Source organism: Onychomys torridus, chromosome 6 (assembly GCF_903995425.1).
Source record: "Onychomys torridus chromosome 6, mOncTor1.1, whole genome shotgun sequence".
NCBI classification, from domain to species: Eukaryota; Metazoa; Chordata; class Mammalia; order Rodentia; family Cricetidae; genus Onychomys; species Onychomys torridus.
In genome coordinates this window covers 127,851,291-127,878,325 of record NC_050448.1, presented here as the reverse complement: position 1 = coordinate 127,878,325, position 27,035 = coordinate 127,851,291, and the positions used below count along the sequence as shown (strand labels likewise).

At 42.0% G+C, this 27,035-nt stretch overlaps 1 protein-coding gene across 2 annotated transcripts in view; it reads left to right on the top strand.

The window, feature by feature from the left end:
- Window positions 1–25,302, top strand: part of Miga1 (mitoguardin 1) — a 60,926-nt gene extending 35,624 nt beyond the window's left edge. For both annotated transcript variants that reach the window (XM_036189362.1, XM_036189360.1), the window contains exons 8-16: window positions 2,442–2,542; window positions 9,774–9,892; window positions 10,188–10,260; window positions 11,690–11,776; window positions 13,444–13,542; window positions 15,436–15,570; window positions 16,241–16,294; window positions 21,438–21,554; window positions 23,219–25,302. In XM_036189362.1, coding sequence (XP_036045255.1) covers window positions 2,442–2,542; window positions 9,774–9,892; window positions 10,188–10,260; window positions 11,690–11,776; window positions 13,444–13,542; window positions 15,436–15,570; window positions 16,241–16,294; window positions 21,438–21,554; window positions 23,219–23,437 — 1,004 coding nt within the window. In that variant the 3' untranslated portion in view covers window positions 23,438–25,302. The remainder of the gene's footprint in view (window positions 1–2,441; window positions 2,543–9,773; window positions 9,893–10,187; window positions 10,261–11,689; window positions 11,777–13,443; window positions 13,543–15,435; window positions 15,571–16,240; window positions 16,295–21,437; window positions 21,555–23,218) is intronic.
- Window positions 25,303–27,035: the final 1,733 nt, after the last annotated feature.

The following is a 27,035-nucleotide window of genomic DNA, read 5'->3' as shown; positions in this document are numbered from 1 at the left end:
AAGTACCAAGACATTTGTTTTATTTTCTGGTTTGGTAGAATACTGTAAATTTCTGAGGTTTCATTGTTTCCTTTTGGTTTGATTTGGGGTGGTTTGTTTGTTTGTTTGTTGGCTTGTTGGCTGTGCTACATAGATAACCCAGGGCTCTAGTCCCTGTGAATGCTTCAAGCATTTTACCACTGAGCTACATGCCCAGGCTATTATTTTTAAGTAGAATAATTTGATCTTGGTTTACAATGGTCATTTAGCAGAAGGGTTCTACTTCTTTCTTTGTTTTTTGAGATGGGGTCTGGCTGTGTTGCCCATATTGAAATACTGGGTTAAACTAGTGTGCCGGCTCCTGAATAACTGGGATTATACCAACGTGCCACCATTCTTGGCTGGGTAGAATTTTTTTTTTAAAAGACATATTTATTTATTATGTATACAGCATGTATGCCTGCAGACCAGAAGAGGGCATCAGGTTTCATTAAAGATGGTTGTGAGCCACCATGTGGTTGCTGGGAATTGAACTCAGGACCTCTAGAAGAGCAGTCGGTGCTCTTAACCTCTGAGCCATCTCTCCAGCCCCCTGGGTAGAATTTTAAAATGAGAAGTTAGGTGCTTTCAATGGGTTAATCCAAGCCTAATATGAAACATTATAACTTAAATCTTAGAAGGTAAATAGTTAAAATGTAAAAGCTGGTCCCAGCAAGCATGAAACAGGGACCATGTTCAGCACCTGTGGGTGTTCTGTACAACGTACCCGAGGCCTCGACACTGCACATCATCCCTTTTGTTCTGCTTAGGACTTAAAATATAATCAGTTGCACAACTTTTGAATTTAAACTAAATTAATGGGGTTTGGATTTTTATTTCCAAATAAAAATCACAAAAGGTTTTTCTGATACGTAGAGGTTCTCAAGAAAATTTGAAAGATTTCTGGCAAAGTTAATGACATTTATTTAAGGAAGGCTCAGTAGAATGGAAATTTGAATAAATGAAACCAAGGAAATTCCTGACTTCTTATTAAAGGGGATAAAGCGTTTGACAAGTTTAACAGATTGAGAATCTTTTTTATTCTTTGCTTTTTGTACCCACGATGCATTTGCAAGTACATTACTTATTTGCTAAATCACATAAATAAGTAGTTTTTAACCTGAAAATGTACAGTCATCAAATGGATTCCTGTTGATGGTATGGAGGCTCTTCAGCCCCACATTCAGGGTGTTGTGTGTTGCCAACAGATGGCCTGCCCGAGTATGGCCAGATAAATTATTTCCAGAAAGGTTGGCTTTATCATGGTTTAAAAAGCCACTGAATCACTGGTGGCGCACACCTTTAATCCCAGCACTTGGGAGGCAGAGGCAGGCAGGCAGATCTCTGTGAGTTCAAAGTCAGCCTGGTCTACAGAGTGAGATCCAGGAAAGCCGGGGCTGCTACACAGAGAAACTCTGTCTTGAAAAACAAAACAAAAGCCACTGAGGTGGTTAATTAAAAGAATAAACATGAGAAACTGGTGTCTGATCTGTGTTGGCTGTTCCGTTTGCTAAAGTCAGCCTTTGAAGGCGATGCAAATAAGGAGCAGCTTCCTGTTGGTGATTAGCCAGAACTGCTGTGTTAATAATTCAGTTAATACAAGTGTGTGGCGCATGCCTTCTTGGTCCACTCTGTAGCTGCCTGGCTTTGAACTCATGCTTCCTGTGGCTCTGCTTCTTCAGCTGGTGTGGGCCACCACAACCTGCATGGTGCACACCTTTACTCCTAGCTCAAGAGGCAGAGGCAGGGGGATCTCTGTGAGTAGAAATCCAGCCTGGTCTCCACACTGAGTTCCAGGACAGCCCAGGCTACATAGTGAAGCCCTGTCTCAAAAAAATTTTTTTCAGTTGATTTGAATGAACCTTACAATATTTCAAATTTAGGCAAGACCACTTGCAAATAAATTGTTAATTAAAGTAGTTTTGGTGTTTACATACCAAGTATGGTAAATAATTTAACTATAGTTAGTTTTTAAACTCAAAGTTCTTTTAATAAAAAAATAAGTTTAATCTCTTTAAATTAAAAAAAAAGATGAAGCCTGCTTTTTTTTTTTTTTAAAGATTTATTTATTTATTATGTACACAGAAGAGGGTGCCAGATTTCATTACAGATGGTTGTGATCCACCGTGTGGGTGCTGGGAATTGAACTCAGGACCTCTGGAAGAGCAGTCAGTGCTCTTAACCTCCGAGCCATCTCTTCTGCCCCAAAGCCTGCTTTTTTCTAGCTCTTTATCCCATATCGTGGCAGTATATTAACAGAGGGAGCTTGTGAGAGTTTTGTCAATTACAGCCCACTACAGTTTGTTACTGTTTTTTGGTAGGCCTGGACTGTGAATAGAGTAGAGGTAAATCACACTACAGAAAGTGAATGTGGCAGAGACAAAGACTAACAATGTTGTGCTTTCTACCTTTTCACTTTAAAGATAAAGATACAGATGTGAGCGGGAAGGAGAATATGGATGAATTTGGCCTGCAAGACGCCTTGAATGTTGAATCAGCAGATCTCTTTGCTTCAGCAGCAGAGGTAAGACAGACATGTCCAGTGTTCATGGGGGGGTAGTTTTGCAATTGCACTACAATTCAGCTCAGTTACCGTGCGTGTGTGTGTGTGTGTGTGTGTGTGTGTGTGTGTGTGTGTGTGTGTTTTGCCTGCATGTATGTCTCTGCATCACATATGTGCCTGGTACCCACAGAGGCCTGGAAAGGGCATCAGATGCCCTGGAACTGAAGTCTGTGGTGATACTGTGTTCCCTAAAATATTGTGTACCCTAGTAAACTTATCTGGGGTCAGAGAACAGAACAGCCACTAGATACAAAGGCCAGAAAATGGTGACACTCACGCCTTTAATCCTAGCATTCCAGAGGCAGAAATCCTCTAGATCTCTGTGAGTTCAAGGCCACACTGGAAACAGCCAGGCATGGTGACTCATGCCTTTAATCCCACAAAATGAGCCTTTAATCCCAGGAAGTGATGGTAGAAAACAGAAAGGTATATAAGGCATGAAAACCAGGAACTGGCTGGTTAAGCTTTTAAGCTTTTGAGCAACAGTGCAGCTGAGATCCATTTTGGATGAGGTTCCAGTCTGAGAAAAAAAGATCAGCTGAGAAACTGGCAAGGCTTGTTCTGCTTCTCTGATCTTCCAGCATTCACCCCAATACCTGGCTCCAGATTTGTTTTTATTAAGAAGACCTTTTAAGATTCTTGCTACAGAAGTCACATGGTTTTTAACTACTATGTGGTGCTGGGAATTGAACCCAGGCCCACAGCAAGAGCAGCTGGTGCTCATAACCACCAAGCCATCTCTCCAACCCTCCCTGGTGTCATTTTATTTTTCACTTTTGCTTGAGACAGAGTTTTGCTGTATAGCCCATGCTGGCCTCAAACCCACAACTGTCCTTCCTTACCCTCCTGAGACTGGAATTAGGTATATAACCTAGCAACATTTTCTTTCTAGAGTCTGGAGAGATTACTCAGCAGTTAAGAGTGCTGGCTGCTTGCTCCAAACACTCAGATTCTATTCCCAGCATTCACATGGGCCCACATCCTTGGAAAGTTTGAGGTCAGCCTGGGATAGTAAAATTCTGTCTCATAACAACCAACCAAATATATATCTTTATGGAGATACCATAAAATATACTCTAGTCCCAGGGAATTCAACACCCTCTTCTGGCCTCTGTGGGTACCAGGCACGTACGTGATGCACATGTAGACAGAATTCCCAAACACAATTTCAGAATATTTTCGTTAAACACCTTTATAATATATAACTTGAAAATACTTTTTAGTTTGGAAACATGTTGGTGGTATAATGCCTGCACACCACGTACCAGGTGCTGGGCCAGAGCTTACCACAGAGAGAACATCTCTTCAGGTGTCCATCAGACGCACTTTAATTTACTGTTTAGATTACAAAGGTTTAATACATTTTAAACTTCTCATAGGAAAGAATGCATGAATATATATAAAAAGGATTCAATATTCAATAAATATTTTAGCATTGCTTCTAAGGTATAAATGTATGAACTCAGAATATGCTACAAGATAAATTCTTTTGTACAAAATGTAGCTGGGCATGATGGTACACACCTTTAATCCCAGTACTCTGAGAGGCAGGTGAATTTCTGAGTTTGATGCCAGCCTGGTCTACAGATGGAGTTCCAAGCCAGAGCTACATAGTAAGATCCTGCTTCAGGAGAAAAAAAAAAAATGGAAAGAAAGGAAGAGAGAAAGAAAGAAGGATGGATCAGAATCTTGAGGAGTTAAACAGTGTTTGACAACTTGAGAGGTTTATTCAGAATTAATAGATTTTTTTTTTTGCCTGTTTAGAATAAAACAATTACTGCACTAAGCTTTTCTATAAACTAGGCTAATCATTTGACAAAGTGATCAACAAAAATTTCCTGTATGTAAGTTTTGCTTACATACATTGATTTAGCTCGTTTCCAATGACAACTGAAGATTCTTTTTGAGAAATGTAATCATACCTGTTTTGGGGAAATTCAATCACACTGTGAACCCTGAGTTTGAAGTTACATTAATTAAATAAAATCAACCTTGAGTCAGGAGGCAGAGCCAGCAGCTAGTTGACAGAAAGTCATCATAGAGAGTCAGAGGGAGCTTGAAAGATGGATAGAGAGGGACACAGGAAGTAGTAGGGAGGTGGATCTGGAGAGATGGAAAAGTCCTGCAGGGTCACTGTGGCCAATCACTGCAGAGCTGCAGTCACTGCCTGAAACAGCAGTAGATTCTGGTGCAGCTGCTCTGACAGCGGAAAAACAGCATACCTGGAAGGAAGAGGCAGGAGGACCAGGAGTTCAAAGCCGTTCTTGTAAAGTCTGGGGTCAGCCTGGGATAATGAAATTCTGTCTCATCATAACCAATGTCTTTATGGAGATACCATAATGTATACTCTTGAACATATACAATTTGGTATTTTTTAGTATATTCATAATTGGACTAACAACATTATTTTATAATTCCAATATTTAAAAAAAATTGAGGCAAGGTTCTATTATGTAGTCTAGGCTGGCCTCAAACTGAAAGCCATCCCATCTCAGACTCTTGAGTGCTAATATTATGGGACTCTAGCATGTGCCACCCCTACAGCTTCCAGAACATTTTTCCCCATTGTTAGATATTGAACCAAAGAGCTTATTGGGCCTGCTTCCAGAAACTATGTGTGAGGATTGTGAGAGACCTCTCCCCCATACAGCTGTGTCACTGAGATGTCCCCCAGTATGGTGATGACTTCCCCGTGGCTGCATAGGTAGAGCCCCCTCTTCAGATGACTTTCTTGTAAGCCCTAGCACCTCTGAAGCCACACGGAGCTGGTGTAGAATGACATGGGAATGGAGTATGTGGAGGAGCAGCTGGAGTATCCCAGCAGGGCCTGATGACTCTCCATGCAGTCCCCCCTTTGAGAAAACATCAACAAGCATCTGTGGGGGGCAGTTAAACTACACCTTCTCTGATTAAGATGGCTGTTGTACTCAAAGACAGCTCTGGTGGTTGGAAAGCAGATGGCCCCCAAGGGAGTGGTCCTATGAAGAGGTGTGGCCTGGTTGGAGGAAGTGTCGCTGTGGGGGAGGCTCTGAGGTCTCCTGCTCAAGCTTCCCTCAGTGGGACAGTCAGTCGACTTCCTGATGCCGGCAAGCTGTAGCCCTCTCAGTTCCAACACCACATCTATTTCCTAGCCGTAAGTGCTACAGTATTGAGATCAGAACTAACCTGAGTTTTCTCTGTGGTCAGATTAAATGTCCTAAATGATGTTACTGTGAAAGTTAAAGAAGCCTCGGTCTTTGTAAATCTGTAGTGTCCAAAGCGGTTTCCTCTGGTTGCAGAGAACCATCCATCATCCTTCCACCTTCTTCAATCATTTGCATTTTGTAATATTTGACATTTTGTTTCTTCTTTTGCTCCTTCTCTCTTGCTTTAATCATCTTGGCCAGTTTCCAGGAGAGTGCAGCCGTGTTTGGGACAGAGAGAGGAGGGCTAACGTGCTGTAGGAAGGGAGCCGTATGCTCCTTTGTGGCTGTTCTACCATAAACTGCTGAGAGATTTAAATCCCACCTTCCCCATCACCTCAGTTTGAACTACGTGCAAACCTGAGGGTGTCAGGGGATGGCTTGAGGAGGTTGGTTCTCTCCTTCTAAGGGGTCCTGGGCTCAACCTCAGGTTATCAGCCCTGATGCGAGTACATTTACCCACTCGCCATCTCTGGCCCTAAGCCACATGTTTATATTAGCCTAGATGTTGCTGGTGCTGTGACAGCTTCTGTGACATTTAGATAAGGCATCGAAGTAGTAGAGACCGATTGGGAGCGGAAGGTCTGAGGCTGGAGCCATGGTTCAGTTAAGTGCCTACGGCACAAGCATGACCATGTAAGTTCCAGCCCAGCGCCTGTGTCAGAAGTGCAGGTGTGAGCCCAGAGTTTGGGTGTTAGAAACAGGGGGATCCTGGGACTTGCTGGCCAGCCAGTCTTGCTAAATTAGCAATTCCAGGTTTAGTGAAAGATCTTGTCTTAAAAATAGGGGAAAATGACCCAGGTATATACCAGACATTAACCTTCAGCCACCACATGCACACACAGCAAAAAGAGCCTAAGTTCTAGAATATTATATCTGGGTTTAAATTCAGTGATTTACTTCTAGGACTTAAAACACATTTCCTGTTCATGTAAATCTCTGCTCCTTTGCCTGTATGTTGCCAATAGTAGTCTTACCCAACTTACGATCTGATGGAAAGAATGAGTGAGTGAGATCACTTACTTTAAAGCATTTAACACGGCACCAGCTGCATGTGAAATGCGATGCTACAGCCTGCAGAGGTGCTTCTGGAGCCTCTAGTGCAGATGTCCAGGGGCTCTGGCTGCAGCTCCTGAATACCGTGCTTTCCCATGTTCAAGGCCCAAGATGTGATCCTAAGCATGAGGAGGAAGATGGAAAAGCTCCTCCAGAGAAACAGTGAGAATATTTTGGTATAAATTGTTGAAGACAAAAATTCCAGCCCTCTGAGAAGACTTTGCCAGTCCCGACAGCATTTATTCAGCTAACGGCAGGCTCTTCCAAGGAGCAGTGAGCTGTGGCTCCTCTTTGTTCAGTTCTGTCTCTCAGGAGCTGAAGAGCCAAGTCTCACCATGTAGTCACTGCACCAGCTCTCAGCCACCACAGGAAGGAACAGTCACCATTTGACCTGTGTGGCAGCTTCCAGCAGCTGGCTTCTCAGCATTTGTCTCCTTTTTGGTTTGGTTCGGTTTTGGTTTTTGAGGCAAGATTCACTGTATAGTCCTGGCTGTCCTGGAACTCCCTAAGTAGACCAGGCTGGCCTCAAATTCACAGAGGTCTGCTATCCACAAAGACACCAAAATCATATAAAGATAGTAAAACAAGAAAAATGTTTATAGATTATGTATCTGATAAAAAAAAAGTATTGCACGTCTATTGTATAAAGAATTCTTATAATTAAATACTAAATAGGTAAGTAGCTTAATGTAAAAATGGGCAAATTAAATAGAAATTGAATAGACATGTCCCCAAAGAGAATATACAAATGGCCAATAAGATGAAAAATTGCTTAATATTTTCAGCATATTGGAATGCAAGTCAGTTCTCATCTGCTCTAGTTATAATAAAGGTAGGAAAGCAGTTATGGAAGGTGAGTGAACACGGATGGTGACATGGGAACGTGGATGGCCACTTTGCAGAACAGTCTGAGTTTCCTCAAACAGTAAAGCACAGACTTTCCATCCTACCCTTCTATTTTTAAATACCAGAAAAGTTGAAAACAGATATGTTTTTGAACTTGTACACAAATATTCATAGCAGCCTATTAATGATCCCCCCAAAAGTGGGAAAACCCAATGTCCATCACTGAGGAAATATAAACAAAATGTGGTATGTCCATTCACCAGAGTTTTGTGTTTTTAAAGATGTATCTACATATTTTATTTTATTTTATGTGTGTGCGTAAGTAACCTGCATGTATGTATGTATGTGTACCACATGCTGCTTGGTACCCATGGAGGCCAGAAGAGAACAGTGGATCCCTTGGACCTGGAGTCACAGGTGGTTGTAAGCCGCCTGGTGTGTGAACTGAGAACCGAACCCAGGCCCTCTGTTAGAACAGTGAGTGCTCTTGACCACGGGGCCATCTCTCCAGCTCCCATGCATTTGAGTTTTATTGGTCCATAAAAATGAGTGAACTGCTGATGTACGGTCTGTCACAGTAGAACATTGAAAGCACGCTAAATGAAAGCAGCCGAACACACAAGGCCACATACTGGTTAATTCCACTTAAATTAATTTTCTCAGTAGGAAACTGTGGTTTCCAAGTAATGATTTCCAGAAACAAGGAGAGGAGAGTGGGGAGACTGCTGACGGAAAGAGGCCTCTTGGTGGAGCGGCACGTGTCCTTGAAAGTGCTGGTGGTTGCATAGCTCTGAGTGGTCCAGAACCCAGCACGTTGTACACTGAAACAGGCTTAATACTGCGGTATAGGAAATAAATTTCAGTAATACTAGTTGTAAAAGTTTAGAGCTAGGGATATAACTGAGGAGGTAGAGTGCTTGATTACTGTGCACAGACCCTAGGTTCTCTCCCTATAGCACCATAAAACAAACAAACAAACAAACAAACCAGTGTCCCAGTAAGTGGATTACTTATATTGAAAATAAAATGCCTCCAGGGGTTTCTGTGTAGCTGTCCACCCAACAATATTTGCAGTTGATTTTTACTGACCTGTGAGACTGGAATTTTATCTCTAGAGTGGTTAGATTCTATTCATAGAGTCTAACGAGCATTAGCTATCCTTCACTTATGTGAAAGCTAACCAAAGCCGCATATAGGACAGAATTCCTGCGACAGCAAGTTAATCTGTTTCTCTGTTCTCAGAGGCTTTGCCATGGAGTTTAAAGTGGTTTTCAGATGATAAAAACCCTCTTCCTCGTCAGTTATTCTGCTTTTTTGCACACCTTGTGGATTTAAGTAGTTGGATTCGAAATGAACTAAGTTTGTTAAGTTCTACTCATTTGGATTGAGACAAGGTCTCACCATGTAACTCTGGCTGGCCTGGAGCTCACTGTGTAGCAAGGCCGGCCTCCTGAGTGCCAGGATAAAAGGTGTGTGCCACCATGCCCAACTAATTCTATTCTTTTGTTCATTTACTTATTTATTTAATTTTTTGAGACAGGGTTTCTCTGTGTAACAGTCCTAGCTGTCCTCGAACTCACAGAGATCCACCTGCCTCTGCCTCCCAAGTGCTGGGACTAAAGTGTGCCACCTCCACCCAGCAATTCTACTCTTTTTAACAACTGAATTTTTGCAAAAGATTCTATTTTTAATTATGTATGTGTATGTGTATCTGTGAGTAGCTACGTGCATGTGAGTGCAAGTGCCCCTGGAAGCCAGAACTACTGATTTTGATGCTTCCCCCGGAGCTGGAGGAGTTCTGAGCTCCCCCCCCCCACCATGGGTGCTGGGAACTGAGCGCACGGTGGTTACCCCGCACCCATCTCCAGCCCAATGCCTGACCTTTTGTTGTTTGACTTTTGTTGTTGAGACAGGAGCTTGCCTGTGTTAGTCCAGGCTCACCTTAAACTTTAACAACTGAAATCTGAAGTAAAATGAATTTAGGTGTTAGTTACATAAAATGTTAGTGATTTTTGTGGGTTTGGTCACATTTTAGCATATTTTGGTAATATGGAGATCTAGGGTTTTCTTTCTACTTCTTCCTTAAGTGTAACTCATTGTATTCTTAGCTCACGGACCACAGAGAGGTACGGCACAGCTACAGCCTGGACGCCTTCTGCCGCTGCCCTTTTTATGAAGAAGCTATGCATCTAGTTGAAGAAGGAAAAATTTACTCCAGAGTACTGAGGTATTATTCCAGTTTAGCTAATGGCTAATAACTTATTTTAGAGCCTAATCTATTATTTTAAAATAATGTCTTAAGGTGCTGTTGCTCTTTTTGTGTGACAGTTATTAAATTGTGCTTATGAATATGGGAAAAATACATTTTTGGTCCAAGTAAATTTTTTACACAATCTGTCAGTATGCAGAGGACATGTGTTTTCTATTAAGGTCCTGTGGTGAAGCCCTGTTCAAGTCCAGATTTGTAGAAGGCTTGATCTTGAATGAAATTTAACAGTTCCTCTCTGTTCTTTATTATACAGAACTGAAATGCTGGAGTGCCTGGGAGATAGTGATTTTCTTGCCAAACTTCACTGTATTCGACAGGCTTTTCAGGTACTTCTCATAGCATTAAGTGATGCCCCGCCCAGCTCGTCAGGAGTTGTGTACCTTCAGGTTGTAGCATTCCTACTTGGGCACAAGACAGTTCTTTCCATTATTCTGGCTACTTGTGGCAGATAGGCTGTCAGCTAAGTTTACTCTCCCTCCATTCTTCTCTGTCTCCATTTCCATTGTCCTTCTCCACACCTTCCCAGGCCTGCCACCCTGTACCTAGATGGAATACTGTAACGGTGTAAGTGTGTGGAAATGGCTGCCACACTGTATCTAGATGGGATACTGTAACGGTGTAAGTGTGTGGAAATGGCTGCCACACTGCATCTAGATGGGATACTGTAACGGTGTAAGTGTGTGGAAATGGCTGCTTAAAATGACTCTTGGTTGTTATCAGGCAGTGTATATTTAGGTTTTTAAAATTTGAATCAGTGATTTCCTAAATCTTAAAAGTACTGATTTCCTAAAGAGGAATGAAGTTGTTAATAATAAAGCCAGAATTGCTGGCACACACCTTGAATTGCAACATTCTTTGTGAGTTCAAGGCCAGCCTGGTCTACCTAGGGAGTTTCAGGCCAACCAGAGTTACATAGTGAGACCCTGTTTCAAAAATGAAAAACAAAATTTACCTTAGTTTGGGGGTTTTGTTTGTTTGTTTGTTTTGTTTTGTTTTGTTTTTCAAGACAGGGTTTCTCCGTGTAGTTTTGGTGCCTGACCTGAATCTCGCTCTGTAGACCAGGCTGGCCTCGAACTCACCAAGATCCACCTGGCTCCACCTCCTGAGTGCTGGGATTAAAGGTGTATGCCACCCAAACTACCTTAGATTTTTTTTTAAAATTTCAAGATTTGCTGGGCAGTGGTGGTGGCAGAGACAGGAGGATCTCTGTGAGTTCAAGGCCAGCCAGGTCTACTGAGTGAGTTCCAGGACAGCCAAGTCTACACAGAGAAATCCTGTCAGAAAAACCAAACCAAAACAATTTTTATTTTTATTATTTTTATGTGTACACGTGTGTGTGTGTGTGTGTGTGTGTGTGTGTGTGTGTGTGTGTGTGTGTGTGTAGGTAGGTACGTAGGTAGGTAGGTGCACATGAGTGCAGGTGTTCAGGGAGGCCAAAAGAGGATATCAGATACCATGGAGCTGGAATTGCAGGTGGCTGTAAGATGCCCAACATGGGTGCTGGGAACCAAACTTTCATCCCCTGCAAGAACAGTGCATGCTCTAAGCCATCCTTCCAGCTCCTCACCCTAGATATTTAGTTGTCTAAAACAGAATTTAAATTCGAACATATCTGCCCTTAATCTTTTTTGATCTCTGGGTTTAAGAGTTCTTTTTGTCTCTGTGAATTTGGACTTCCTCTGTTTCCAGTGAGTACACGAACTGTCTCGGGCCCTTCACAGGTCACTGGTGTCGCTCGGGGTTGGTATTTTTCAGGTTGTTCTCTCAGAAGCAGCCAACAGGATATTCCTTGCTGAGAGTGGACGGAAGATCTTGTCAGCTTTAATCGTGAAAGCACGGAAGGTGAGTTTATTCTCTCAGCGCTTTGGTTTGTGCTGGTTTCTCTGACTGGAGACTAATGGTCAAACAAGGTACTGGTGGGAGAGTGAAGCAGGGCAAGGTCCTTGTCACCAAGCGGCACCCTGAGTTTGAGCCCCAGAATCCACATGATCAAGAACCAGCCTCAGCAGCTGGCTGTTCTCTCACACAGGCAGTGGCATGTGCCACCTTTCCACCAAATGAAGAAATATGTATCTTTAAGGTTTTAAGATTAAAATATATTAAAATTTTAATAGTGGAGGAGATCTCTATAAGTAATGGGAAAGGTCCACCAAACTGTTGATTTCTCTTTTTTTGAAACAGAACCTCTGTGTTCTGTAGTTGGCCTGGAACTCACTTTGTAGATGAAGCTAGGCTCAAATGTGTGCTGAATCTCCTGTCTCTCCTCCTGGGTGCTGGAATTCCAGATGTAACTACCTGTCTCCTCAGAGAGTGTTGGCTTCCCTTGAGTTATTTTCTGTGTGTAAAGCTCATGATGTTTCTAATATCTTACCGTTGCCTGTGGCATCTGGAGGTCTCTGGAGAGAGCTGTGGGTAGAGCTGCGACTGTCACCAGATTGGAAAAAAAACAGGCCTGCTTTTAGCCCTGCCTGGTATTCAGCTCCAGTCCCATCTCCTCTCAATCCCATCTTCTGTGTGGCAGAACTGCATTCATTTTACCCTGCTTCAGAAGACGATTGTGATTGAATTAGTGCCGTGGAACAGTGACTTAAAATGCACAGTACTGACAGGCTCGCAGGTGACACTGTGTCCTTGCAGCTCACCGTATAAATCGTGGGCTGCTTTCTTGGCCTTCCTCTTTTTTTAATTTTTTTTCATTTATTTTACAATCCGACCAGTTTCCCACTCCCTCCCCTCTTTCTCCCCTCCCCCCAATCCACTCCTCCTCAGTCTCCATTCAGAAAGGGGCAGACCCCCATGGGAGTCAACACAGCATGGCACATCAGGTGGAGGACCAAGCTCCTCTCTCCCTGCATCGAAGTTGGTTGGCCTTCCTGTTGTAGACAAGCTCAGGGCTTTGAACCAGAGTGCCTCCAGGAGGAGCAGAGCTGCCTCGGAAGGACCTCAGCCTTCTGCTGGAGCCCTAGTTTCATCTTAAAGTCTGAGCAGTAGTTCGCTCTGAGGCTTTACTAACATTCTCATTCTTGGTTTCGGTAAACTAGAGTAACAGGTGGTAAGTGAAGGGCTGAGAGTGTAGATTACTCGCCTGACCTGATATGTAAAAGGGGCTCAGTTCAATCCTAGCACGGTATAACCAAATATAGAGGCACATCTGTAATCCCAGCACCATATAAACCAGGTATAGGGCACATCTGTAATCCCAGCACCATATAAACCAGGTATAGGGCACATCCATAATGCCAGCACCATATAAACCAGGTATAGGGCACATCCATAATGCCAGCAGTGGGCAGGAAGGTAAAGAGGGTCAGAACTTTGAGGCTCTCCTCCACTATATAGTTCATTTGAGACTGCCTGGGATACTTCAGACATAAATTGTCATGCTTTGAAAGTGTTTTCTAGAATAATTAAGACCCAACTAACTTTCTTGAAAAGTAATTTATTTATTTAGTAGACTTAAGTCTTGTTATAAAGTTAAATTTAGACTGCAATATGTTTTTTTTTTTCAGAATCCAAAGAAATTTGAAGATGTTTTTGATGAAATGATCTATTTTTTAGAGCAAACTGATCACTGGGATAGTACTGAGATGGAACTTGCTGCCAGAGGGGTAAATTCAAAATTTATATAATCCTTATTCCTGATATCTACATATATTTACCTGATTGAGGCATTGTTTGTCTTTTGTTTGTTTGTTGAGACAGAATTTCTGTGTGGTGGTAGTGCACCATTGTATCCAGCTGTGTGGTAGCAGGCACTGTCCTCTTTCTGACATTCATAAACAGTGGGACTACATCCTCTATACACTGGTTGGTTGTAAAGAGATGCTTTTTAAAGGCCTTTTTCTTCATTCACATCTTCCATCTGAAAATCGAGTGCTTTATCCAGCATGGCAGTACCAGTCCTCTGTGAGTCTAAGATGAGCCAGAGACAGGGCACCTCAGAGAGCCAAGGAAGGAGCTCTGCCAGGACTAAAGAAGACATGTACCGAGAGAAATCAGGGGCAGGTTCTCGTTGTCAGAGAAGGTATAAAAGCCGAGAACTTAAATTGCAACTCTACATGTGATTCATAGACTATAACATACACCCGGTAGTAGGATGTGATACAGACAAAAAGGTTTGAGTATAAAACACTTCCTGGCTCTGGTTATGCTGGGGTCTAGGAGCAGCAACAACACAAAAATATTATTCCCGGTTCCCAGCTCTTGGCTTCTAACCAGCAGCCACGGAAACATATAGGAATCATTGAGGAGAAGGGGCCGTTCCAGCACTGGCAGGGAGAGTCCGTGCTGAGCCTGGAACAGCTTGCTGCGGTCGAAGCTTGTAGGTGAGTTTACAGGGAGTTGAGAGGCATGTAGCTGAGGGACCAGTAGACACAGACCCAGAGCGTCGCTCCTTCTCTGCTCTGCTCTCATTCCGTGGACTGAATCAGCAGAAGCCTCGGCCTTCCTGCCCTTTACCCACTCTAACGTAGTCATCTCTATGCTGAGGAAATCTGAACCCCTAAGTTTTTCTCTATTCCCATTGCCTTTATTTTGGCCTAAATCTCTGTTGCCTTTTCCGAACCGACTTCCTATCTCTGTGTTCCGTGACTCCCGACCCACTGCATTCCTCCCTTGCTTTTCTCTCCTCCTGTTCGGTTCCACCTACACTTCTGCTAAAATTACCTTCTTCTTATTCTCATTGTGACCCAGCATTGAACTCTGTGTAGCTAGTGATAAACTTGCGTTCCTGATCCTCCTGCCTCTACCTCCCAGGTGCTGAGATTCTAGTCCCATGCCACTAGGCCTAGCTTGCCAAAATCATCTTTAAAATATGTGATGTGACTATCTCCCATCACCACCAACTCCGTTCTCCTGTGAGAATCAATTGGAAGACCTTCACATAGGTGTAGATCTTTATAGGATCTGGTCCTGCATTCTGGCCACCTGCTTTACCATGGCACACTTTCAGGGCTTTTTCCATTCTACACCATTGTGTTTCCCCTGGCCTTAAAGTCTGATAGGAAAGGAATTCCCTGTTCCTGGGAAGGCCCACTCCCCCAGGGAGACCGTCTCTAATGTCCAGCTCAAAATCAGCCTCTGCTGCAAGCTCTTCACACTTTATTATGCTTACTGGGGGTTGTGATTGGATGCCTGTGGGATTCTCTTCTTGCTGTTTCCCCAGTAGACCCCAGGGTTCCAATCTGCGTATTATAGCTGTCTGAACACTAGGCTGCAGCTAGTGTATGTGAGTGAGGGATGAAGCAAGATGGATGGCCTCGTGGGTGAGACAGGCAGATCTGGGGTAAGTGAGCGGCAACGCCCCACAAGCCTGCCCCCGCTCTGACACAAGCAGGAGGAAAAGAATAGTAAGGAGAGACTGGTCAGACCTTCAGGCCAGGGAGGCTCCAGTGCCCTGGAAATGCAGAAACAGAATCTGAACAACTAAGAAACTGGCATTGCAAAGCTCAGACTTTACTCAGCTCTCTGTAATACCCATTTCTATCTTGCAATTAATACAGGTGAAAAATTTAAATTTTTATGATGTGGTTCTGGACTTTATTTTAATGGACTCCTTTGAAGATTTAGAGAACCCACCAACATCCATACAAAACGTAGTGAACAATCGCTGGCTCAACTCTTCCTTCAAAGAAACAGTAAGTGGTGTTGACTTTCTTGGCCATTCAAGTTTGATGGAAAATGAACAGTGACTGGACAATTGATTAAAAAGTTACATAGAGGGGGCTGGAGAGATGGCTCAGAGGTTAAAGAGCACTGACTGTTCTTCTGGAGGTCCTGAGTTCAATTCCCAGCAACCACATGGTGGCTCACAACCATCTGTAATGAGATCTGGCACCCTCTTCTGGCCTGCAGTCATACATGCAGGCAGAACACTATATACATAATAAATAAATCTTTAAAAAAAAAAAGTTACATAGAGGTCAGGAGTGGTAGCACATGCCTTTAATCCCAGCACTCAGGAAGCAGAAGCAGGTGGATCTCTGTGAGTTACAGACCAGTCAGAACTACATAGACAAACCCTGTCTCAAAGAAAGCAGTTGAGTTCATCATTGTAATTGCTAAGGTCCTTGGTTCAAGATTTCAGCCTTTTCCCCTTATTGGCTTTATATTTAATTTTTAATTTCATAAAAGTGAAGTATCTCCCCTGATGTTTGTAAACAATACAAGGAACCTGGGGTGTCCCTTACTTTTATCTTTGGGATATTTTTAGACCAAGAAACTTTGAATTCCAATAAAAACCACTGTTTTTAAATGGAGACTTTGATCCTAGCTGTAAATGTCAGCCTTGCTTTCCTCTGTGTTTAGGCTGTGGCTTCAAGTTGCTGGTCAGTGCTGAAGCAGAAGAGGCAGCAGATGACGGTAAGCACACCATGCCCTGGACCCTGCCTTAGTGCATGTTCTGTTCCTGTGAACACCGAGACTGGATAATGTGTAAGGAGGGAGGCAGGTTCAGACTGCAGTAAAGGCCATGGAGTCCAAGAGGCTTTGTGCTGTGCCAACACCTACAGAACAAGCAGGCCTGTGTGGGAAGAGGGATGTCAAGGACAGCCTTGCTCTCCAACGGGGCACCCTCATGGTAGCTTGTTCAGTCTGGCCAGGTGATGGCTTACTCAGTCAGAAAGGCACTGATAAACCATGGGGGCCCTACATCTGTGATGAACGTGTCTTCTCATGTCTCTTGCAGTCCATCTTACCCACAAAGCACTGCTCTCACTGTGCACTGCTAGTGGTAAAGTGTTGACTCTGAAGTGTGACTGCCTGGGTTGAAATGTCACTCACTAACAATGTGACCTTGGCTAGCTGCTTCATCTTTATGCCCAGTGTCTTCATCTTTGAGAAAGAGGATAGCACCACTATTTGTACAGTTTTTAAAAGGTTCAGTGTAAAGTGCTAAGCTCAAGCCTAGCTCAGTGGCCTTCAGTTCAGTTCCAGCTATTATTCTATTCTTTTACCAGTGGCCTGTTTTACCCCGTCCATGTTTTCCAGTCTAATACTGTAACACTGACCCTGAAGGCCAACCACAACGGTGTCTCAGCGTGGTCCTCTCAGCATCTTCAGTGTGTGTTGTCAGAAATAATTCTAGTCTAAAGTTATCCCAGAAACAATACTATGTTTGCCTGTCTTTCTCTGGGAGTGACATGAGTCAGTGTGGATGTATGAGATGAGTGGGTGGATTGTTGTGTGTGTATGCATGCTTCTTCAGGGATATGCCACAGTATGCCGATGGAAGTTAAAAGTCAGCATTTGGATATCAGTCCACACCTTTCCACTTTCTCTGAGAAAGGGTCTTTTTGCTGCTGTGTAAGCCAGGCTCACTGAAAATTCTCCTATCCCTTCCTTCCATCGCCCTTGAGGGACACACAGGCATCACAGGTACTTGTGCCGTGTGTCTGCCTTTTATGTAGGTTCTAAAGGTGTGAATTTAGGTTGTCAGTCTTGCGTGACAAGCTGTTTACCTACTGAGCCAAAAACAAACAAAAATTCAGTGGAAAGCTTCACCAATTAAAAGATCAAGTGGGATAATATCAAGGTAATCGAAAGGAACTGGACCAAAATAAAGGCCAAAATCAACTTGTGGGAGAAAAGGGTTTCTTGGGCTTCTACTTCCACATTGCAGGGCACCATCAAGGAAATTCAAGGCAGGAACCTAGAGGCGGGACTGGAGAAGATGCTGTGGAGGAATCTTGTTCACTGGCTTGTTCTTTGTGGTTTACTCATTTGCTTTCTTATATCATCCAGAACTACCTGTCTAGAGATGGCACCACCTGCCGTGACCAGCGCCCTCCCATAAGTCATTAATCAAGAAAATGCCCCTCAGACTTGCCTGCTGATGGAGGCAGTCCCTTAGTTAAGGTCCCCTCCTCCCAAATGTTTCTAGTTTGTGTCAAGTTGACAGAAACCAGCCAGCCAACCAGCACACCCATGAACGGAACTTGCATGAATTTTAAGACACTGTAAAAAGACCAAACTTTTGAAACATAGAAGAAAGAAAATAAACGCAGGTCAAAATTACAGAAAATATGCTCAACAATGTCATAGAAGAAAATTTCCCAAATTAAAGGCAAGAGATGCCCATCAAGATGCAAGAGGCGTATAGAACATGAAATGGCCGGAAGAGGAGCTGTCTGTGTCATAGAATAGTCAAAACACTAAATGTCCAAACAAACAAGCAGTATCGAAAACTACAACAGATAAAGACCAAGTCCCATATAAAGGCAGGCCCAGCAGAAGAACAGCTACATCCGCTTTTTAGAGGCGATTTAAAGAGCTGCGGTGGCTCAACGGGTGTTTTACAAGTCCTGAAAGTCCACAGATAACACCTTAGACCATTGCAATAAGCCAAAAAATAAAAAGCTGTCAGTCATAAAGAAGGAAAAAGAAAAACTTTCTATGATGAAAACAGATTGAAGGAATTTATGACCACCAAGCCAGCTCTGTAGAGGACACTGGAAAGAATACTTTGGTCTGAAGAGAAGAAGATACACACCTAAAATAATAATTTCAGAACAGTTAATCGCAAAAGGACTAATACAACACCACAACACAAAATGACAGGGAAAAGAAATAATATACATTGTCCAATAATAACTTGTGATATTAGTAGTTTTAATTCCCCAATAAGGAGACACAGACCAATGGATTTGACTAAAAACAGCGTCGTTCCCCCACCCATTGTTGTTGTTTTTTACTTCCAAGAAACACACCTCACCATCAGTGACAGACAACACCTTAGGGTAAAAGGATGGGAAAGTATTCCAAGCAAATAGAACTAAGAGACAAGAAGTAGGTATTCTGATGTCTGACAAAACCAACTTCAAACCATAACTAGTCAGATGAGGTAAGGAGGACACTTCATACGTAAAGGAACCAGCCTCTGGAGGGCTTTACATTTCTAAGCAAACTGTTTGGGACTAAAGAGAAGGCTCAGCAGTTAGAAGCATATACTGTTCTTGCAGAGAACCCAAGTTCAGTTCCCAGTACTCAAGTCAGGCATCTCACAACCACCAGTTCCAGGGGATCTGAAATCTTCTGGCCTCTGTGAGCATGTGTATGTGTGTGCACAGAGATGCATACATATACACTTGATTAAAATTAAAACACATCTTTAAAAATATATACTCTTTGATCTAAAACCACAGATTAACCTCAACACCATGATAGTTGGTAACTTCAATACTCCACTGTCATCAATAAACAGGTTATTGAGAAAAAAACTAAATAGAAAACATGGGCATTAAATGGCATCATAAATAAAATGGGCATAATAGAGAGCCACAGAACATTCTACACAAATATATACCTTCTTCAGCAGCCCATGGAAATTCTCCAAAATTGACAATATATTAGGACGCAAAAAAATATCAACAAATAAGGAAAATTAAAATAACGTTCTATAGTCTATCTGACCACAATGGAATAAAACTGGATACCAAGAGCAATAAATGGTACACAAATTCTTGGAAACTAAGCAACTGCTCTTGCGTGATAATTAGGTCAAGGGAGACATTGAGAAGGAAAATGTGTTTTAATCAAAAATGCTTTAAATTAGATGTATTTGTTTTATATTATGTGAGTGTTTTGCCTGCTTGTGTGTCTGAGCAGCAGTGCATGCTTGGTGCCCACAGAAGTCAGAAGGTGCATCAAACCCCTGGAACTGGAGTTAGACATAGTTGTGATCTGCCATGTGGGTGCCGAGAATCAAACCCAGGTCCTCTGCAAGAGCAGCCAGTGCTCTTAACTGCTGAGTCATCCCTGGAGCCTGAAAAGGGAAATCTTAAATTCCTAGAATAGAATGAAAATGTGTCAGAAACCTCTGTTTATAGTGCTATGTTCTTACGCCAGAGAGAGAGTCTTAGGAGTAACTTACGATGCATCTGAAGGTTGGGAAAAACAGGAGCAGACAATCCCAGTATCAGTAGATGGGCAGAGATAATAAAATGGAAACAAAAACAGTTCAAAAGAATCAATGACACAGAGTTGTCAGAGTTGTTTATGTTTGGTTTTTTTTTAAGATGGACAGGATTGTCCATCTTAATTTGGCAAACCGTTGCCAAATTAACTAAAAGAGAGATAAGAGCCAAATTGATAAAATTGGAGATGGGAAAGTAACCCTTCAGCAGACACGGGACTCGGACTCCTAAGGTCATAGCTTTAAAACCTGTACACCACTGACCTAGACAGTCTGTTATCGGTGAGCTTAGAGATTTTCCTCAAATGCAAATATATATTGCGTAAGTCAGTCACATGACTAAGTTTACTCTCATTGACTTTCCTAACTAAAGGTTGGAGTTGTAGTATGGACAGGTCAGAGCTTTTCGTGCATGGCCCTGTGCTGCCAGCAATGACTTGAGTTCTTGTTGCTTCTCCTTCCTGAGTGCTACGATTACAGTTGTGTTCCCCCACATCTGGCTTATGGGGTGCTGGGTGTCAAACCCACAGTTTTGTGCATGCTAGGCAAGCACCCCTCCAACTGAGCTACATCCCAAGCCCCAATGCTTAGTCATTTAGTGCTTAATCACTTACAGCCCATTTAGAGCTGGGCAGTGGTGGTGCACACCTTTAAACCCAGCACTTGGGAGGCAGAGCGAGGCAGATCTTTGTGAGTTCGAGGATAGCCTGATCTACAGAGTGAGATCCAGGACAGGAACCAAAACTACACAGAGAAACCCTGTCTCGAAAAACCCATTTTAGAGGGAGGTTTTGGGTCATTACAGTTGAGTAAGACTTTCAAATCATGAGAATAACAGTGGGCAGAATACTCCTAAAAATTACATGGAAGAGTACTGTAGCATTGTTAGAACTTGGCTGCAGCATGATGATTGCTTTTAGAAGTAGAAGTTAAATGCAAAACCCAAGATGCTCTGTGGTGGTTTGACCCAGAATGGCTGCTATAGACACATATTTTGCATGCTTAGCTCCCAGCTTGGGAAGGATTGGGAGGTGTGGCCTTGTTGGAAGAAATATTCCAGAATTCAAAAAAAAAAAAAGAAAAATCTGAATTTTTTTCTGGCTGGAGCCTCTGGATAAGGAAGGTTCAAAATGTATTTTTATGAGGCAAACTTGCCTTTTAGAAAGTTGTTTCTCATCTGGAACTGCTGGCTAGAGTATGAAACCTATATTATAAACCTACTGACTCTTAGTCACTGTGACGTTTATTAATGTTCCCAATAGGCTGTCTCACTATGGTATCCCAAAGACTGCTGCCCACATAATGGCTAGCAGTTTGTTTCATTAATAGAGAAAGTAAATTTAAGAAGATAAAAATACCGGGGATGGGGGTGCGGGGTGGTGGCGCATGCCTTTAATCCCAGCACTTGGGAGGCAGAGCCAGGTGGATCTCTGTGAGGTCCAGGCCAGCCTGGTCTACAAAGAGAGTTCCAGGAAAGGCACAAAGCTACACAGAGAAACTCTGTCTCAAAAAACCAAACCAAACAAACAAACAAAAAAAAAAAAAAAAAAGAAGAAGATAAAAATAACCTGATTCCCTTTTGCTTCCCAACAGATCTCAGATGGATTTTTCGCCCATTTTTATGCCATTTGTGAGCATATAAGTCCTGTCTTAGCCTGGGGCTTCCTGGGTCCTAGAAATTCTCTGTATGACTTATGTTGCTTCTTTAAGGTATGTTCAGTCATTGAATCATTGCCTTAAAAAAATAAAACAAAGTTGTTTATTTTTATATAACATATAAAGTTGTATTTAAATATAGAATTTAGGTGATTTTTTACCAGTATTAAACTGGTGATATTTTTTAACACCAACGTTAATATACTGGACCAGTGCCTTAGAGAGCAGATGTCGTACTGTAGAGTAGATGTCTCAGCTCCACGGACTTTCCCTGTTAGGGTCCTGAACAGTGCTGCCATGTGGCACCTGTGTGGTGTTGTGGTGTAGAACCAAGTTCTGAACAAGATGATACGAATGTTGAAATCAAGTTATAAGAAATCACATGGGAATTTAAAGTTGTGTCCTCATGTCAGAAGTTTGTGTTTGCCAAAACATTTGTTAGAGCTCACTGCACACTGTTCTGGCTGGCAAAAGACCCAGGAAAACCTCAATATCAAGGTGACTAAATCTCAAGAGGCAGTCATCTGAGAATGAATTTGAATGCTTGGATGCCTCACTGAACTGTGAAGTTCTAAAAAAAAAATTTCTTTGCTTTCGTACAAATGATTTAGGAAGTATTTATTTCACTGTCATTTAAAATTCATGACTTTGTCTACTTAGCCCTCCAGCTGTGAAGTGTGCGTTTCAGTGGAAAAAGTAGAGCGGTAGTTAAAAGGCCTCGACTTCTCTGGCTCCAGCCCTCCTTCCTTTCTGTGGACTGGGGCACTAGCAGGTTGCTGGCCTATGACCCTGCAGTGACTCTGTGAAAGCTTTCCCAGTAGTTCTTAACATGCAATTCCTAGAGCATTAAAGTTTGATGTTACTGGGTTTTCTCTTTGCAATTTACTCTTTCCCATCATTTCATAGTAGTTGAGGTTTAGTATTTAATAGTCCACAACTTACTTAAAATGTGCTTTGTATTAATTCACTGAAATGAAACTCTCCAAGACCTGCCACTGACTGTAGAGATGAAACTATTATTTTTCATGTATGTCTTTTTTTAAACAGAAATATATACATTTAAAAGTATTGTGGGAGTTGGGGATTTAGCTCAGTGGTAGAGCGCTTGCCTAGCAAGCACAAGGCCCTGGGTTCGATCCTCAGCTCTGAAAAAAAAAAAAAGTATTGTGATTATTGAGAGTGGTTCTTTTTCCTCTGCCTGTATGGCCCAGTGCTCAGGGGTGAACTGACAGGAAAGACTGGGAAACAGCCCCTCACAGTTACACAGTCCTTGGGTGCTTCTCATAGATTACCTCTTTTGATCATTATGCTAGCTCTGTGTACTGAACAGGACGTGATGGCGCACATCGTCAATCCTACCACTCGGGAGGCAGAGGCAGGCAGGTTCAAGGCCAGCCTGGTCTATAAAGAGAGATACAGGACAGCCAGGGCTGTTACACAGAGAAACCATGGCACAAAAATGACAATAAGAAGAAAAAAAAAAAAGGAAGAGAAAAAGGCAAACAAACAAACAAACGAAAAATAGGGCAAGTAGTATTTGCCCAAATTTTACAGAAATAGAGAACAATAACCCAAAAGATTAAATACAATTCAAAGTCCTTTGCCCATGAGATGTGAAACCAGCCCAGAACTAAGGTGTCTGTTCCAATATTAGCAATTCATAGTTTTAACAAATTGTGGTTTAATAAATACCAATTTCTTGTCTATTCATTTTCCAGAATCAAGTTCTTTTCTTTCTCAAAGACATCTTTGACTTTGAGAAGGTGCGCTACTCGAGCATAGACACGTTGGCGGAGGACCTCATGCATTTACTCATCCGCCGCACAGAGCTGCTAGTCGCCTGTCTTGGTGCGGATGCCCTGAGGCCTGCCTCTACTTGTACTAGTGGACACTGCCATGCTGTGCCCACTGCACTCTTAGAAGCCAAAGTACAATAGTACCAGAAGAGGATCGAGAGTGCTAGCCAATACCTTCAAGAACTCCTGGGAGGTGTGCCTCAGAATCCACAGAATTGATGGTGTGGACTCAGGGAGAGAGAAAGGAAGTCTCAAAGGTGGATGACCATACTGTATTTATGCAGAAATGCTGTCATTGAATCCATGTGTGATATGTCCAGAGTGACTTCTTAATAATCTTTAGGTAATAATTTAAGTTGTGAAATGTTGCATATTTTGTGGCTGTTTTGTGAATTGAAGCCAACACATAGGAGTTTATTAATTGTCTTCACGCTATTTGGAATGTCCAGTATCATTCTCAGAATATGTCTCAATGCTTTGCGCCTTCAAAATACACTAACCCAAGATGATTGTGGTTCACGTGTGTAAGAATTTATAACTTCTAGTGTCAACATTTAACTTTGCCTGAAATGTATTCTTAACCATCAAGTTACTTCTTCATTTACTCAAAGGTAGACAATAGTGATGTTCAACTGTACTGTTTGCCTTATTGCTCCTACACTTGCTTTTGTGTTTGAATCAAAGAAACTAACCAGTGAGGATGGAGGGCAGAACCAGATGTGGGAAACTGAGCAGTTTACGGTGTGCGCCTTGTGGAGTCATCGCCTGTAGTCTGTGGAGTGTGTTACTGTTGTCCTGTTTATAATACGCTGAAGTATTTTTATCTTTTTATAAATTGGAACAGCTTCCCTCAGATGAATACTGAATTTGAAAATATAATTTATTTACCAAGAAAAATAATTTTAAAAGTTATCCTCTTTTAAATGTAACTAAAACTGATAGAATCAAATAACTTCTCCTTTGTCCACAAAACAGACAATTCCCCCACAGAGAGCTCAGTACACTGGAAGTTTGCCATGTTATACCCAAATTTTAAAAATACTCATACTATTAGCTTGGGTTTTAAAGGAATTTCCCTCTCAGAAATAGAACACATTTAAATATTTTAAATGATATGGGAATATATTTTATGTCCTTATGATAAACATATGAACAAGTGGCAAAGTATATTATATATTTTGAAAGCCTCATTAATTTTGTTTTAAGATCATGAACTACTTGTTTGTCAGTGGGTTGGATTTCTTGATTTGTGGTCCTAACGTGGGCTGCATTAATTTTAAGAGTGTGTTATACAGAAAGATCTAAAATGTGTTTTTAAAAATGCATTTTTAGATTAAAGTGCCTAGATTAAGGTTAATGATGAGCAAATAAAAAGTAAAAGTAAGTTTAATTTTTTTAAGATTTTAAATTTATATATACATCATAGTTATGTAAATTAATTACAAGATGTAAAATTTAGACTTGTGCCATTAGTGTGTATAGGCTATTAGGGCCTTAAGCCTGTTTTGATTTATAATGCCTTGCCTTTTCCTCCGTCACTTTCTAATTTCCTAACTACCCACCTGTGAGTCTTCCCGATGGCCAGTATCAAAGTGCATTCCGCCCTGCTTCCCTTTAACTACACTAGTCGTGTCTGCCATCTGATGTCACTGGATATGAGTGACAGGCAAGGAGGTGCCTGTACATTCTGGTTATCCCAAGACAGTTATGGATTGTATCAGTTTATTCATTGGAGAGCTAAATATTTTATGCTGGGGTTTTATAAGTGAACTTCTTTTTGGGGAAAAGTGCTGTTTGGAGTAGTTTTGAAGACTTGCACTGTGTGTAGCGATGCTGCTGCTACAAAGAGATGATAGCCTTGGCGGGTGGCCTTTCCGAAAAGTGCTGGATTTCTCCCTGCTTTTAAATTTCAGTTAAAAATAAGTAAAATTGCCCATCTTCAAGAAAGGGTTGGTTTGGCTGGGTGGTGGTGGTACACACCTTTAATCCCAGCACTCAGGAGGCAGAGGCAGGTAGATCTTTGTGAGTTCAAGACCAGCCTGGTCTACAGAGCAAGATCCAGGACAGCCAAGACTACACAAAGAAACCCTGTCTCAAAAAAACCAAAAAGAAAGAAAGGTTGATCTGTCAAACTGAAGTGCTTAGATTGATTAGTTTCTGGTGAGTGGATTAACTATCGCACTTATCAGATACCTTCGTTGTGGCCTTTGGCAAAAACAGTTAGGAATGACTTAATAAGATTTGGGGGCAATAAATAAAGGAGAAAAGCCTTGGGGGGGCGGGTAAGGGGGAGGGAACTTAACTTTTTAAAGGAAAATGCCTTTTTAAAAAGAACATCTCTGACTTGACTGTTGAAAATACTTAACATATATTAAAAAAATATAAAATATATTAAACTAAACAGAGAGGCAATGCTTTACAAAATAAAACAAAAGATTAAATTAGGCTTGAGCCTGTTGGGGGAAAAGGGTAGATACTCATGGTATCTACTGAAGATCCCCTGCCGTAGCCTCCTCTTACAGGATATAAGAGGGCAGAGTTACCCAAGAAAAATCTTCCAGAAAAAAGGAAAAACATACAGTTGACTTATTTTCCTTTGTTTCTCTCTGTTCTTGTTCAACTAAAAAGGTAGAATTTCTTCCCAAAGATTAACAATATGTTGTCTTTTTGACAAGAAGCCAAGTTTTCTATCTGTTAAAGTCAGCTCCAAAGACCTGCGTCTGTCTCCTGCAGTAATACCCATCATTTGCATCTGTTCCCCATGATTCTTTTGATTTGCTGGGTCAGCTGACTATGGGAAGTATTTACAGATGTGTCCTTGCTTTACGATGTAGTGTTTCTACTTCATTCCCAGCGTTAGCCTGGACATGGGGAGCACCAAAGTGAGAGTGGGGGTGAGCCACTCCGGTTGTCTATGTAACTCTTGTTTTTAACTTTCACTATGAACATGGATTCAGAAATTAATTGGGCTGTAATTTCAAACTGACTAAGGATTAGGCCAAATTAAAATCTATAAATTTTTTAACTAACAAATATGTGTGTGGGATGTAAGAATTTATGTATCCTGTGATAAATGGACAAATGAAACACTTTGTTCCTACTGATCATGCTGTGTTACCATTCCCTGACGTCGGCAAGTCTGTTTCTTTGGTGTAAGGACTGAACTCACTAGTCTGTGTAAGAGTATAGCACCATGGGAGCAGACAGCCGCACTGGCCCCTTGTAGGTGCTAAGACCAGCATGTCTCTGTTCCAGTCAAATAAAAAAGTGATGGTGTCTTGGTGATGTGCTGGCCGCTGTAAGTCACATTCTATATGACTGTGAGGCCACAGTTGCCTCAGTAGGCTCGCGCTTTGACATAGATCACATATGGAGGCAGAGAGAAGCAGAGGACTCTGGGAGCTCTGGAATCAAGGGTAAAATATTACCAAATGTCTGTATGTGATAATATGGAAATAAAGATAGCATTGTGATGGATAAAGTGCCAGTCTTCATGTTTCGGTTAAGTCATGAACAAAGCCATCCAACAGCATGGCTCATGGAGTGGTTGTGCTGCGCCTGCCCCTCTTTATTGGTGGTTTTATTTCCCAATGCTGGACAGTAAACCCAGGATTTAATGCATGCTAGGCAGTGCTGTAGCACTGAGCTACTCGCCCAGCTCCTATTTTTAAAGTTTCTTTGGTTTGTTTTAAGGAGGGTCTGATGTAGCCCAAGCTGGCTTTGGTTCTACCTCCTGAGT